This window comes from Peromyscus eremicus, chromosome 3 (assembly GCF_949786415.1).
Source record: "Peromyscus eremicus chromosome 3, PerEre_H2_v1, whole genome shotgun sequence".
Lineage (NCBI taxonomy): Eukaryota > Metazoa > Chordata > Mammalia > Rodentia > Cricetidae > Peromyscus > Peromyscus eremicus.
The window spans coordinates 139500132-139515265 of record NC_081418.1 but is presented as its reverse complement, the minus strand read 5'-3'; the positions used below and the strand labels follow the sequence as shown (position 1 = coordinate 139515265).

The following is a 15134-nucleotide window of genomic DNA, read 5'->3' as shown; positions in this document are numbered from 1 at the left end:
TTTTTTCAGTGCAGCATGTTCATCTCCTGCTTCCTCTGAATCTGGCTGGCAACCCCTTGTGACCCTGCCCTTCTTCTTGCCAGTGTCCTCTCAGTCTGGGTCTCCCATATAACATATTCTTTCCCAGCTCTTGGCCAGTTGGCTCTTTATTAAACCAATGAGAGTAATACATATTCACAGTGTGCAAAAAGATTATTCCACAGCAAAAATCTGGCTCTGGAATTGGGTTATGGTTCTTCCCTTTTCAGACTCAGGCATGCTTTAAAAGTCTCTGTGTCCAGGATCAGAGGGTCCCCCTGATACTCTGACAGGGAGAAGAGTGCAAAGCAGAATAACTAAAAAAGATGATTGGTTACATTTAATTACCTAAGACTTTTTCTAAGATATAAACTTTATCTCAAGATTGGTAAGTTTACTGTGTATGGTTAAAAATCTGTAATATCTGTAACAAAAAAAGTTAACTTGGTAACACAGCATTGATAGTTTAAAAAAAAACTATGTGAAGGAAATCTTAAAGGAACCATAGGGTATGATGCCATTTGGGGACATAAGCAACATGTGACTTCACCATCATCTTTAGGTAGCAACATGGCTGGCAACCATCTTTGCTACGGTTGGAGAAGATGAATGTCATGTGATTTCACCACCATCTTGATTAGAGATGATCACATTATGTGAGCCAACCAAGGAAGCAACAATAGTTTCCAAGATATTTCAGATTAGGATGGATTTTTGTATGACAATTCCTGTCTTGAAAACAAGGTTTATGAAAGATAAGACTTAAAAACAAAGCTTGTTTAATAAGGTATTAAAGCCAAGAGTGCACCTCATGCTGACAGCCGAATTTTATAATGTAAGAATCACCCAAGTGGTACTGGTTTTAAAGATATGAAGGAATCATGCAGAGCAGCCAAGAGTTGGCACAGTGTGGCAGGGCTAGAATTCCTAAAGGCATCCCAGTTGCTATGGGGACCAGGAAAGTAAAGTTGACAGTCTCCCTATGGGCTGCATTCATGATTTAAAATTTTATTTTGATACTAAAAGGAACTTCAATTCAGAAACTGTCCCCCCGCCACTGAAGGCTCAAACTTAAGACAGATAAAGCTGCAAGTTCTAGTCTTATAAAAGCTGCTAACACACTGTAAATGGTTAAACATAATTAAGACATGCAAGTCAATGATCAGTTGCCTAACAAAGGATCAAATTCTTTAATATGTTCATAACTATACTTGTAGTCTTGCTAAGTATTAATGTAATTAATTACAGAAATAAGCCTTATTTAGTCTCTTGCCTATGTTTTCAAGATTAAACCTAAAGCAAGTAACTAAAAACAAGCAAATATTGCTTAGCTCAGATATACTTAATAGAAAATGGTCCTCAAATTTGTCAGAGATCTGCTGAATATGACATTTTAAATGTTTAATGGAAAAGAAAAACTTGCTATTGTAGTTGGAAGTTTTCCTGTGTCCTACCTGGTCCCATGGCCACTCAGACCCAAGTAAACACACAGAGGCTTATATTACTTACAAACTGTACGGCCTAATGGCTCAGGATTCTCACTAGCTAGCTAGCTCTTACAACTTAACTCAGCCCATTTCTATTAATCTATGCATTGCCACATGGCTTTGTGGTTTTCAGGTACTTTCACATCTTTCTTCTCCTGGCAGCAGCTTGCAGCATCTCCCCACTCTCCTTTCTACTTCTCTCTCTCCAGTTTGAATGTACCACCTAACCTTATTCTGCCTCACCATTGGCCAAACAGTTTTATTTATCAGCCAATCAGAGCAACACATATTCACATACAAAAAGATATCCACAGCATACTATGACAGACAGACCTCAGCTCCTAGTGGTGACCATAAGGTCTCCAAAGAAGATGATGGTACACCATGACTCCACCTGGATTGTGGTCACACTAACCAATGGAAAAAGATGCCCCAATTTCTAGATCACCACTAGGACCCTGCCCAAATTGTGGATAAAGATACTAGAGAGTTGATTGCCCTGCTTTGCCTAGACAAAGCAAGTCCTCCTAGTTCCTCCTCCACAGGAATGTCACTCAGATCTTCTAAACTTGACATCTGAAGACTGATCCTTCCCTGGGATCTCTGCCTCCAAGAAAGCCATCAACAACACAAGAGCCTAGGGTGACCATCTAGATGATGGATAAGTCTCTGTCCTTTTAGTTGATACACAGGCCATTCAGGTTATACTTCCTGCTATAATTTATCCTTCTCCAATCTATGATGGCACTGACAGCTAGGCTAACTGCAACTTTGTGAGTTTAACAGCAGTAGGCAACCAGCTCCTTCCCTAAGGCTGTAGCCACCTTGTAAGTTCATTTCATATGTAAAAATTAGATGCTTTTTCTAGAGCTACTAGGTCTCCTGATGAGAAAGGCAAATAGGTTTGACTTGCTAACAGGCTTCATATTAAAGTATAAATGGGTTTCAGACGTTAATTTTACTGTTTCTTTTTTTAATGGAACTTGCTTTGCAGTGACTGTTCTCAGTAATAACTACTCATATCTCTGACAAATGACTAGATGGGGAAAAAAGGCTTGAAATCTATGCAAGTTCTGAGGGTATAAGAAAATGATTTAAGGTACATGAATAATAGAAAATGTTTGAGATTTCTTTCCCTAATCTAAGCTACTGTTATACTGAGATTTCTTACAGCTATCTGATACCTGCTTTTTCTACTGGATTTTAGTACAGAGTGCAAACAATGGTAATGGTAATATATCTAAAACTTTTATCTCTTTTTTTAAACCAGAAAATTTCATATAATCTTCAGGGAATTGGGTGAATCATAAGACTTTTATCCACCTCTCATGGGTTAAATGAACTCCAGGTAAGTATAGCCTAAATTTCTTCACCTACAGAGAGAGAGAGAGAGAGAGAGAGAGAGAGAGAGAGAGAGAGAGAGAGGGGGGGCTCTCTCTCTCTTTCTCTCTCTCCCTTGGTTTTGGGTTCCTCCCCTCCCTCAAATATCGGGATAATGGCCTTGTAAGTTCCAAATGTAAGATTTTCTATTAAGTTTAAACTTTAATTTCTGTCCCTAGTCTATATTTGTTTCAGCAGATTTCCACTTAGCTAACAGACACCATCCAGAAATCAACTACAGACTACAAACTGCTGAGCTTTGAACTTACTGAAAGCTAATGTGAACCAGTCTAGGGGATATAATTGCTCCCTGTATCTTCAGCTTGGTCAGCAAACCAGATGCTTCTGATGAATGTCCCATTGCCTGAACACCCCACCCACAGATTTTGCTTAGAATTCTAACCTTGCTGGGTCCTGACAATGATGTCCTGATTTCAGTAGGAAATTGTTAAAGAGACTACGTCACCCCTTGTCCTCAACAGGTTGGATTATTAGATCAAAGAAAACTGTCTGGCATATGGGGACAAAAATAGCTACCTATAGTGCCTATTGGAATACCAGGAACGGTACCTGTTAAAATCAAATAGGCCCAGATCTATCAACAGGTAGATTCATTTGCTGAAATAGTTCTACAGTATAATAGGGGATTTGACCTGTTCTATACAGAAAAAGAAGGTATTATATGGCTTTAAGAGAAAATTGTTATTTTTATACAAATTACTCAGGAATCATTAGAGACAATCTGGCTGGAGAGAGAGAGAGAGAGAGAGAGAGAGAGAGAGAGAGAGAGAGAATAAATATTGGAAAAAAAGGGGACACTAGATGAAAAATGACTAGTTCCCATTCTCGTAGGAACTCTGCTGTCAGATGTCAGCCATCACAGAGCCAGAGTCAAGGATTTAACTCAGGATACAACTCAAGGGGAATGTAAGTACTAAAATTAACCTATAAGCCCCACTTGCCAAAAACAGATAATTGCCTGGAATTCACAAGTGGGGGCTGTGATTCTTGTGAGATAACAAATCATGTGTTTTCACTGTAATAAACAAGGTTGGTTGCCCCTACTGCACAGAATATTGGGATCACACATAGGTGGGAGATATGTAGGCAGGAAGTACATCAGGATGTATGTGTACCCCTAGTTGGGCCAAGGTGGGAAGTACCATAGCTTTGTGAAGGTTTGCTTTTATGAACACACCAATAGGAAGAATGTTAAATTGAGACAAAAAATATTTTGATCAGGTTAAGGGCTAGAGATTCTGTAAGGAGTTAGAGCAAGTAAACAAAACTTATTGTGAGTCCATCCTAAGTGCACACTTTGAAGTAAGGGGGCAATGAGGTGAAGCCACAAAATGAAGGGACTGGGAAAACAGAAATTCCCCAGGCATTAAACAGCAGGCAGCATAGTCTGATGTGAGGTTTATAGTAGCTGTATTGAGAGATGTCACAATGTTTCTCAGTGCCATCCCAATACTGAGGATGGATTGTCATGGTATGTCTCAGTGACATCCCAATGTTTAGAGTAGATTTTCACAGTATGTCTCAGTGCCATACCAATACTAAGAATATAAGCGAACAAAAAAGGCTCTCCTTGAAAACCGGAACAATAACCTGAGTACAAAGATAATGCAAATAAATGAAAAGTAATCCAATTTGTAAAACTTAAGTGAAGCTTTGAATACTGAGGGAGGGAGGAAAGCAAAGTCATGGCAGACTCCAAGGTCTCAGCTTAACTAGTACAGGCAGGCTTCCAAAATCTAACGGATCAGTAACTTTAGTAACAGGGAAGATGAACAGCCCCCGAGATGTCCAATGGACAGTCATTTAATAAGGTCCAGTTTGGAGATAATAAATTGATGACATTATGAAGGGAATGAGTTCAGTCTTCAGTTGTGTATATTAGCTGATCCAGGCAAAACTCTGGGGAATCTCCATGTTTACGAGAGCAGAGAAGAAAACCCATGCAGGAAAAGCTGCAGTGACAGACAGAAGTGGGCCATAGACACCAGGCTAATATTTCAAGATGAATGGATTGGTTAATATCAAGTCGAGCTGTAGAGAGCTCCAAAAATCTAGATAGTCAGCCACTGGTGGCTTGATGAAAACATTTTACTGAAATAGGTAAAGCAGAAACCAGATTTTATAGGAACTTGAAATAGGAGGTAGAAAGTGGAAAACACATTTACTGAAATTTTTTTCAGGAAGTTTTTCTTAAAAGAGGTGGGAGAAGCTGAACAGAAACCAAAAGCCATATGTGATTACAGGAACATTTTCTTGTAGCTCCTATAGGTTTGGTCATGATAGAAAGGGAGTGAGAAAAGAGATAGAAGAAAAAAAGAAGGGGTCTCCTTGGAAAAATTTTAAAAGCTGAAATTCAAACTACAGACGAGGAGATTTGATTTAGACAGAAAAGAGAGATGGCTTTATTCACAGTAAGCACTGGAAGAATAACAAGCAGCCAGCTGTGCAAACTGAGTGGTAAAAACTTCCAGAAATCCTCTAATGGTCTCCTTTATTCTTAAAGGAAAGTGAGATATTTTGCAAGAGGTTAGCAGATTGAAGAAATGTTTCCTCTTCAGTAACTGCTGTGAAGAATGATGATGAGATATTGTGTCAGTGACAGGGGTGACCTCAGGGCTCAGCTGAGACTGACTGGGTGTTCACATTTGTAGACACATATTTACACATTATTAGAATCACCATGTACTCAAGAGACAGAGGCAGGAGGATATCTGTGAATTTGAGGCCAGCCTGTTCTGCACGAGTTCCAGAACATGCCAAGGCTACATAGTGAGAACTTGTCTGGGGAAAAAATACAAATCTCCATAGTAGCTGATTCTTTTCTAGTAAGAGAAATACCTATGATCATTCAAATATTGTCCTCTGTAGATGAATCTTGACAAATCCAGTAATTGTGAATGAAACACTTTTCAGAAAAAACACCCTTCTTTGTTATCAGGGCACAGGCTTCATCTTCAACCTGGCCTGTGACTTGAAATCTGCAGAGGAAAAGTCCACACATTAGTGACTCACAGGAGGGCAGGGCTCCACCCCAGATACTCACCCTCTACCACAGTCTATAAGTGTTTTATGTTTTCCTTCTCCTCCAAGGTAGACACTTCAGATATTGCAACATTCAGACAGCAAATGGACTTTTCAAAACTAGAGCCAGATACCCTGGAGTGCTGAGCTGCTGTGAAATAATCTTTTTGTACACTGTAAAGATGTCTTGCTCTCTTTGGTTTAATAAATAGCTAGACAGGAAGAGGTTAGGCAGGACTTGCAAAGAGGGAGAAAGTGCTGATGTAAAGAAGGGCAGAGTCATCAGGAAACATAAAGAGAAGCAAGATGAATATTGCCATAGTGAGGAAAGGTACTGAGCCACATGGTAGAGCATAGATAAAAAGTATGGGTTAATAAGGTGTAAGAGCTAGTTAGTAACAAGCCTAAGCTAGCCACCAAGCATTTATAATTAATAATAAGTCTCTGCGTGGTTATTTGGGAGCTGGCCAGTGGGACAGAAAATTCTGTCTATACTGAGCAGCACAACAGAAGTAATAAGAAAGACCCGGCTTCAACATAGGAGAAACAACTCCTAGTAGTTGTCCTTTGTGCATGGCCCACTGCAGCATGTATGCATGAACCATACACACACACACACACACACACACACACACACACACACACACACCTCTGTAAGTAAAAACATATTTTGCAAATAAATAGTAAATCAAATTATGAAACCTTTTCGTCTTCCAGACCCAAATCCCAAATGTCACACATTCAAAACACCTTCCCTCACTGCTATGAAATAAATTTCCTTGATTCTATTAGTAGTAACTAAAACATAAGCCAACTCTTTGGTATATTATGAGCTTGCTAAAGATAGAAATACCAACTCCCGTCAGGGAGGAGGGCAGAGTTAAGTGAAGAAACTTCCCCCATGCCTTTGTTCCACAGTGTTCAGACCAATCTTTTCTGTCTTAGATAAACACATGACAACACAATTTCATAAGCATGGTAGCTAATCTTGGCTATCAACTTGACACATCTGGTAAGAGGGAACCCTAACTGAAGAGCTGCCTCCAGCAGCATGGCCTGTGGCCCTGTTCATGGAGGATTTTCCTGGTTGCTAATTGATGGAAGAGGGCCTAGCCCACTATGAGTGGTGCTGTCCCTGGGTAGGTGGTCCTGGGTGTATAAGAAAGGTAGCTGAGTAAGCCGTAGAGGACAAACCATTTCCTCAATGGTCTCTGCTTCAGTTCCTTTCTCCAAATTCCTGCCCTGCATGATTGAACTCCTCCCTTGGCTTCTCTCAATGATGGATTTGGTTGGGAAGTGTAAGCTAAAGAAACCCTATCCTCCTCAAGTTGCTTTTGATTATAATGTTTATCACTGCAAGGGAATGAAAACTAGGATATGTTGATTATAATTTTCCATTTCTAACTTCTGCATTATTAAATTCAATGGAGGTCTAAATAGGACCTAATTATTTTAGGAGCCTCTGGTTCTCCAAGACAATTTTTATGAACTTTTGTAAATTAAACAAGTATCAAACTTTTCCATCCTATAATCACCTGACCACTTGAAGCTCCTGAGAGCTACCAGTAGGGGGTGGTCTATAGAGGTCTCACATTTCCCCAGTGGTATACAGACACCAAACACTCACAGATGTGGGTGTAACGGGGTGCCATCCAGCCAGGTCCATGTTTTCTGTGTGTCTGTAACATTCAATCCAATCCAAAAGTAAACTCCATCATGTATTTTACTCTGGATGAAATCCTGAGAAAAGAGACCCAGAGGAAATCACCTGGATGTCAGCTATGAAGAGAGACACTGCTGGTTTCTTACATACAAACCTAAAAAGATTCTGATGCTCATATTTCTAGCCAGGAAGGTTGCAAGAAGTCTTCTGTATATTTAGAAAAAGAAACTGTGTGGGAAGGTTTTCCAACTGTGTGACTTGTCTATACATTCTGTTGGATGGAATTGAGGAGGATACAAATAGCAGTCTATGAAAGGGTACAGATGCTGTGGGATGGTGTGTATGTCAAATGTGTTGCTGATTAGTCAATAAATAAAACACTGATTGGCCATTGGCTAGGCAGGAAGTATAGGCGGGACAAGGAGGAGAATAAAGCTGGGAAGTGGAAGGCTGAGTCAGAGAGACACTGCCAGCCGCCACGATGAGAAACAGCATGTGAAGATGCTGGTAAGCCACGAGCCATGTGGCAAGGTATAGATTAATGGAAATGGATTAATTTAAGCTATAAGAACAGTTAGCAAGAAGCCTGCCACGGCCATACAGTTTGTAACCAATATAAGTCTCTGTGTTTACTTGGTCAGGTTTGAGCCGCTGTGGGACTGGCAGGTGAGAGAGATTTGTCCTGACTGTGGGCCAGGCAGGAAAACTTTAGCTACATACAGAGGAGACAAAAGCAGGAATGGGACTGCCTACAGGTGACTTGAAATGGGTTAAGAGACATGTGAATCAAAACTAAACATCTGTTCTAACTAAAACATCTTCCTCATTACCAAGATTCTTAACAGACTGCCAGGAATTGGCAATGTTTTGCATTTTATTTATTTGGCTGTAAGTTTTTGAGACAGGGTCTCACTGTACAGTCCAGGCTAGCCTCAAACTCACCTATCTCAATCCTATTGCCTCAGTCTCCCAAATTCTGGGATCGCAGGTGAGCACTACCATAGCTGGTTAAATTGGGAATGTTTTGATGGATGGGTCCTTCAAACTTCTCTCTTCCTCCATGCAGAAGCTCAGTATTGATAGTAAATTATTCTAAGAACCTGACTGTGCCACTTATCTGTAGAGTAACATAGCCGAATTATGCCCCTGGGGAAACTGTATAATATCCCCTGTGGCTATAGTGAAAATTCTGTCTCACAAGTTTAATCTTAGAGGTAATTAAGATTATAGCTGTAAATTGCATAGCATAGTGATTAGCACATGACTGACATTCAACAAATGACGGCAATTAACAGTAGAATAATGGTGTTATCATGAACTGTACCCACATCTCTTGGTTTTGAAAGGACTAAGTTTCATGAGATTAGCTCTTACCAATTCTGCCTTGTCTTGGATCACTAAGAGACGTGATTTCCTTACTGCACAGGATAGTTTACTATCAAGCCATGACGTAAAGTTCATGTAAAACTTGTAACATTTCCCTTGTTTCTGGAACCAGTCATCAGGGCATGATTTTCCTAGAAGAAGAAGAAAAACAACACTATGGGAAGAAATAGAAAGGAGAAAGAAGTTTTAAGACCAAAAGCAATTGCTGCATTGTTTTTAAACTTCAAAAAAAAATTAGGTCTGCAGAAATGGCTCAGTGGTTAAGAGCACTTGCTGCTTTTGCAGAGGACTCAGATGCAGTACCCACTACCCATGTGGCAGCTGTAACTCCAGTTCCAGGGGACCCAATGCTCTTTTCTGGCCTGTGTAGGCACTGAACATATGTGACATGCAGACAAAGACTCATACACATAAAATTAGAATAAAAATTTTTTTTAAAAAAAAAGTAACAACATTGTCTCACTTTTAGGGAACCAACTCCCTTCTCTCTTTCCATTAATGAAAAGTCCATAGAAGAGGCAAATGCTAACACATTCACAGTTTTTTTTTTTTTTAAGGCTATACCGAACTTGTAAATTGCTGTATTGGTTTTATTTTTTTAATGTATTTTATAATTTGATTTAATTTTACATATCAACCACGGATTCCCCTGTCCTCCCTCCTCTCCCCTCACCCCCACCCCCGCGGCCTCCCCCAGCCCACCCTCCATTCCTGTCTCCTCCAGAGCAAGGTCTTCCCTGGGGATTCAGCTCAACCTGGTAGATTCAGTCAAGGCAGGTCCAGTCCCCTCCTCCAGGCTGAGCAAAGTGTCCCTGCATAGGCCCCAGGTTCCAAATACCCAGCTCATGCACTAAAGACAGGTCCCGGTCCCACTGCCTGGATGCCTCCCAAACAGATCAAGCTAATCAACTGTCTCACTAATCCAGAGGGCCTGAGCCGGTTGGGGGCTCCTCAGCTATTGGTTCATATTTCATGTGTTTCCACTAGTTTGGCTATTTGTCCCAGTGCTTTTTCCAATCTTGGTCTCAACAGTTCTCACTCATACAATCCCTCCTCTTTCTTGCCGATTGGACTCCCGGAGCTCCACCTGGGGCCTGGCAGTGGATCTCTGCATCCGCTTCCATCAGTCATTATTTATTGAAACTATATATATAAAGTCTTTTCCTAAATTCCAAAAACATATGAATGTATAAAATATTTTCCTTACAAAAAACTTAAGACAGGTACAAAGTTATTAACCTCATATTCCTCATTGTATAAAGACAGTTAAATTTAATAAAATACAGAGAAACTAAAGTTTATATAACTGACTTAGGATTATACACCTGATTAGTGGTGGGCAGAGTGAAAATTAAAGCAACAGCAGTGTATCCGAGCAGACTGCAGAAGAGATCAGTGGTGGCCTCCAAGGCATACAAGGGTAAATTCTCTACAACTCATGCTCTCTGTCTTAAATGCAGCTGGTCTAAAACGTGGGCAGAGGATGAAGTGTGTCTTCTACCATTTAACAACCAAGATCTGATAAATTCACCTAGATAATTAGTGAATTTAGTGTGTGTGTGTGTGTGTGTGTGCGTGTGTGTGTGTGTGTGTGTGTGTGTGTGTGTGTGTGTGTGCTGAGTGCACACCTACTCCACAGCCCACATAGGGAGGAATCAGTTCTCTCTTCCACGTGGGTCCCAGGGATGAAACTCAGGCTGTCAGGCTAGGTGGCCAGTGCCTTGCCTGCTGAGCCCTGTGGCCAGCCAGGAAGAACAATTTTTAAAAGCAGAATTCATAAAAAACATTTTAATCTCTTTACAATAGACAATCACAGTCCATGAGGTTTTGAAGTAATGATCCAAGAGTGTTTAAAAAGAGACATGTGGGCTAGAAATGAAAAGTGCTAAGGAAGCAGTTATTCTCAAAATTCTCTTTCAGCACAGAAAGTATCTCTTCATACACTGCAAGAACATTGTAGTATAGTTTAGCCTCAGGGGCCAATAGATTTATCTCCTTGAAAAGGAAAATTTGAGTATTAAATTAAACCAATATTCAGAAATTAGTGTATATGTTTTAACTGAAATAATTATTTATGCCTTCAACTTAGTTGTAGATATATAAAACTGTATTTTACTTAAATTTTAGTTAGTTTTATTATCTAAGTAGTGGATATTTTTATATATTCACAAATATTTTCAAATACTTGGTACATATCGAAGAGGATTAATGTGAAAATAGAACCTATGAAATTTCTTTTGAAAATAAACTCTATACAAAGCTAGCTATTGAGACTGGGAAGTTGTTCCATATATATATATAATTTTGTTTTTGACACAAGATCTCCCTGTGTAGCTCAGGGTAGCACAGGGCATTGATGATGCTCCTGCCTCAGCCTCTTGAATGCTGAAGAAATCTGTAACTGTCATAAAGGGCTTTGGGGGCCAGCAACATGCCTCAGTGGGTAAAAGTGCCTGCCACTAAACATTCCAATCTGAAAGAACAAAACAAAAAAACCAACAATTTCACAGCTTATCTTTGGACCTCCACAAGTACATCTTGCCACATGCATCCACATACATACATGCACACAAAAAATTTTTGATAAAATTAAGATAAAAATGAGGGCTTTTCTCCCTCCTCTGATCTCAGGAATCTAGGTGAAGAAGTTGGTAAGCTAGCCTCTTCTTTTGTTAGTTTCCAGGTGCATTCTAATAACTTTTCTTCCGTGAGCTTGTCTTTTGTCAGCTTAATTTGCTTGGTCCCAATACCAAGAGCTGAAAGGATCGAGGAAAAGATTCCCGTCCTTAAGATGCAGTGACATGGACCACTTACCTGTGGAGTTTACTTTGTCCTGCTGTTGTTTCCTGGGAGAAATATCCACACAGCCACAACATCTGCTTTCATTATTACCAAGTATCCCCTCGTTGTGCTTTTCACTTAAGGAATGTACACTCAGATGACTTACTGAAGAGTAAAAAAATCAGAATGCTAATTATATTTCTACATATACAAACCTGCACCCCTTTATTTTAATAAAATTCTTATGGAATACACACACTGCTAGTCAAGAAGATATCTGATCGATAATATCTCCACCTTTTAATTTTACAAAGGAAATGAGAAGGTTTCTCCCTATCAAGACCTATATAGAGACACAAAATAATATTATCTAAATCAAATTTTAAAAGATAAAACTTTTCTTTATTCATATTAAAGATTAAAGGCAGTCAGTTAAATTTTCTTTATATTTATTAAAATTTCCTAATGTGGTGTATTGGAATTGTATGTGAGCTTAAAGCTAGTCATAGGATCATTATACTGCTCAGTGTTTTCACCATGAACCAAAAAGAAAGCACTTCATAAACTCTAGGGTTCTTTGGAGACTTAAACATACTGTAAATCAGTCATTTACCATAATTCCTAACACATGGTAACTGCAAATGGAAAAAATAACAAACACAATTGTGTATTTTTATCTGTGTGTTGTTGGCTTTAGCAATAGACCTTGGATTTAATTTGGACCTAACTTCTCAACCAGCTGATAAGTTTTATTCCAAGTTTCAAAACATCTAATTTTGTAATATACTTAAAGGATAAAGCTAACTTTGATAAAAACCTTAGTTCTCTCACTAAAATCTACAACTTCATCTCCTAGTAGAGTTAGGTCCAAATTCACATATTTAGCAATCAGTTAAAATTAAGGCAGGATAGATTTTCAAATTGACATACACATAGGGTATCATTAGTGATCACAGTAGGATCATTTCATGTCAACAGAACTAAAATAATGATGGAAACCAGCATAGGATAACATGCAAAGTGATTCTGCAACTCTGGAGAGAGCCAGAGAAACTCTTCAGGAAACACTATGGTCTCCACATCTGGGCAGGTAGTTTTCAAAACACTCACCATGGATGGCTAGTCCTATCACTGCGGCCACCAAGAAAACCAATGCAATGCTGGCCAGTCTCAGAGCTGTCTGATGCCATCTTGGACACTCTGGGTAATCTGTAATCATTAAATGTTCTTCTATAACACTTAAAATATACTCATAAATGTGTCGTAACAATAGGAAATCCTGAGAGTACACACTGTCTTAAGACAAGAAAGGAACCTACAATCTTTTAAGTGGTGAGGTAAATGGGTGTGGTGACTCAAATCTGTAAATCCAGAATTCAGGAGGTTCAGGCAGGAGCATGGCCATGTGTTCATGGCCAGCCTGGAATAATAGAGTGAGACTGTCTCAGGTGAGCAAACAACAAAGAAGTTCAACATACTTTGTTTACTGTCATTAAATAAGCTTCTTACGTTGGCAATTTCATTCTAAAGTCACACATCAGAGAGTAAAGTAAGTTGTTTAGCTTTCATTTGCACAGTGATTGACTTACTCAGATAAAATCATAAGAAACTGAGTCCCAGGAAGAAACACACAAGAAATGCCAAAATAACTGAGTGAAAGTAAAAAAATAAAAATAAAAATAAAAACACAATTATCTGAGGATGTACATGAGCAAAACTAATTTTAATCATCTTCTGAAAAACAAAGTACATTTATATTGATTTTTGAAACAAAACTCAGGTGTTAATCATTATAATTGTATATTTTACTTTAATAAATAAAAAATTCCCTTAATCTTCAACTCAGGAAAAAAACTAACTCATTACACTCACTCTAAGTATATTTATAAATGTATTTTATGTGCCAAGAATTAGGCTGCTATACAGTTATAGGTATAGATAACTACACACTCTCGTAGGTGGGTAAATAGTTGTAAATAGATCATTGCAAAATAGGTAACAAAATTCTTAAGATGAAGTTAGTTTAACTTCTAATTATTAACACTGAAAGTAGAGTTAAAATTTCCCACTAACTTTCTAGGCATCTAGCCAGTCATCAAATAAAGGATTCTAGATTCCTACCTTTGTATGTCCATTTGTGTTGGCAGTGGTAGGAACGTTTTCTAGGCTTCTTTACAGTTACTCTTTCTGCGTCTTGCATCTGTCCAACCATCCTATAAATGGAATAATCCATTTTTGAAGGAAACAGAGACATCATCTAACAAAAAAAAGTGCATATAAAATTGTAGCACTGAAACACAGCCTGTCTCTGTAAAACCACAAAGGATATGGCCTCAGAAGGAGAGGGGAGTTTGTGCTTTAAACCACAAGGTTTCTTTTATCATAGATTTTAGAGTTGCAGAAAATTGCTAAAAGCTCTCGTGTTTTCTCTGTCGATATCTTACTTATTTTCTTTCCTTATGGAGACAGACAGACAGATGTGGAGAAAATAGAAAGGAAAAGCAGATATGACATTTTTATGACAAATTTGGCACAGTTAATGACTCAATATTGATGGTTATTCCTAATTAATCCCTTGTCCGGATTTCACCTGTTCCCTGCATTTGAAGACCCTGGTGCCATACATAGCAAGGTAGAGTGTGTTTATTACTCCTATCTCTTTGGGACACTCTTGGATCTGTCAGTTTCTTATTCCTTCCTCATTTTTGACTATTTTGAAAGTTTTGAAAAATGCTGATAACGTACTTCATAGAACATTCCCGATTTGAAATAGTGTGATAGTTTTCTCACAATTGCACTCAGAGTTTTGGATGAAGATCAAAAAGGTGAATTGTCATTCTAGCCATATCCTCTAGAGGGCGCCAATCACCAGCATAAATATCTCTGCATCTATTAACTAGACAGCACTTGTCAGATAGGTTTCTTAAAAAGTTCCTCTATCCACCCTGTTTGAGGAAATTATAAAAAGAAAATCTGTAAGCATTCACGTGACGGCTTTCATAAAGCTTAGATTTTTAAAATGAGAAGGCTGATTCTAGAATCATACCTCAGACTGTCTAGCTTTATACAAAACTGTTAAACTATCTTTCAAAGCAGCTGTTCCTTTCTCTACTGCCAGCGTGAATGAAAAGCCCCAGTACATCATCACTTGATTTCGAGAACTTTAATGTTAGCATTCTATAGGCATCTGCTGACATCTCACATCTCCATGCTGGTTTTATTTGCATTCCCCTTTTGCTAATGTTTATGTGCTAATTGCCCTTCTATGCATCTCCTTTGATAGATGACATCTCAATGCTGGTTTTGTTGGTAGTTCCCTTTTGCTAATTGCTAATGTTTATGTGCTAAATGCTCTCCTATACATCTCCTTTGATAGA

General features: G+C 38.8%; 1 protein-coding gene across 1 annotated transcript; it reads right to left on the bottom strand.

The window, feature by feature from the left end:
- Positions 1–7550: 7550 nt before the first annotated feature.
- LOC131906514 (killer cell lectin-like receptor subfamily F member 1) lies at positions 7551–13957 on the bottom strand. Its single transcript, XM_059257128.1, has 5 exons — positions 13879–13957; positions 12868–12966; positions 11791–11922; positions 8965–9107; positions 7551–7667 (listed from the first exon to the last, which is right to left on the bottom strand). The coding sequence occupies exons 1-5, from the start codon at positions 13955–13957 to the stop codon at positions 7551–7553; spliced, it is 570 nt and encodes a 189-aa protein (XP_059113111.1).
- Between the last annotated feature and the right edge of the window lie 1177 nt (positions 13958–15134).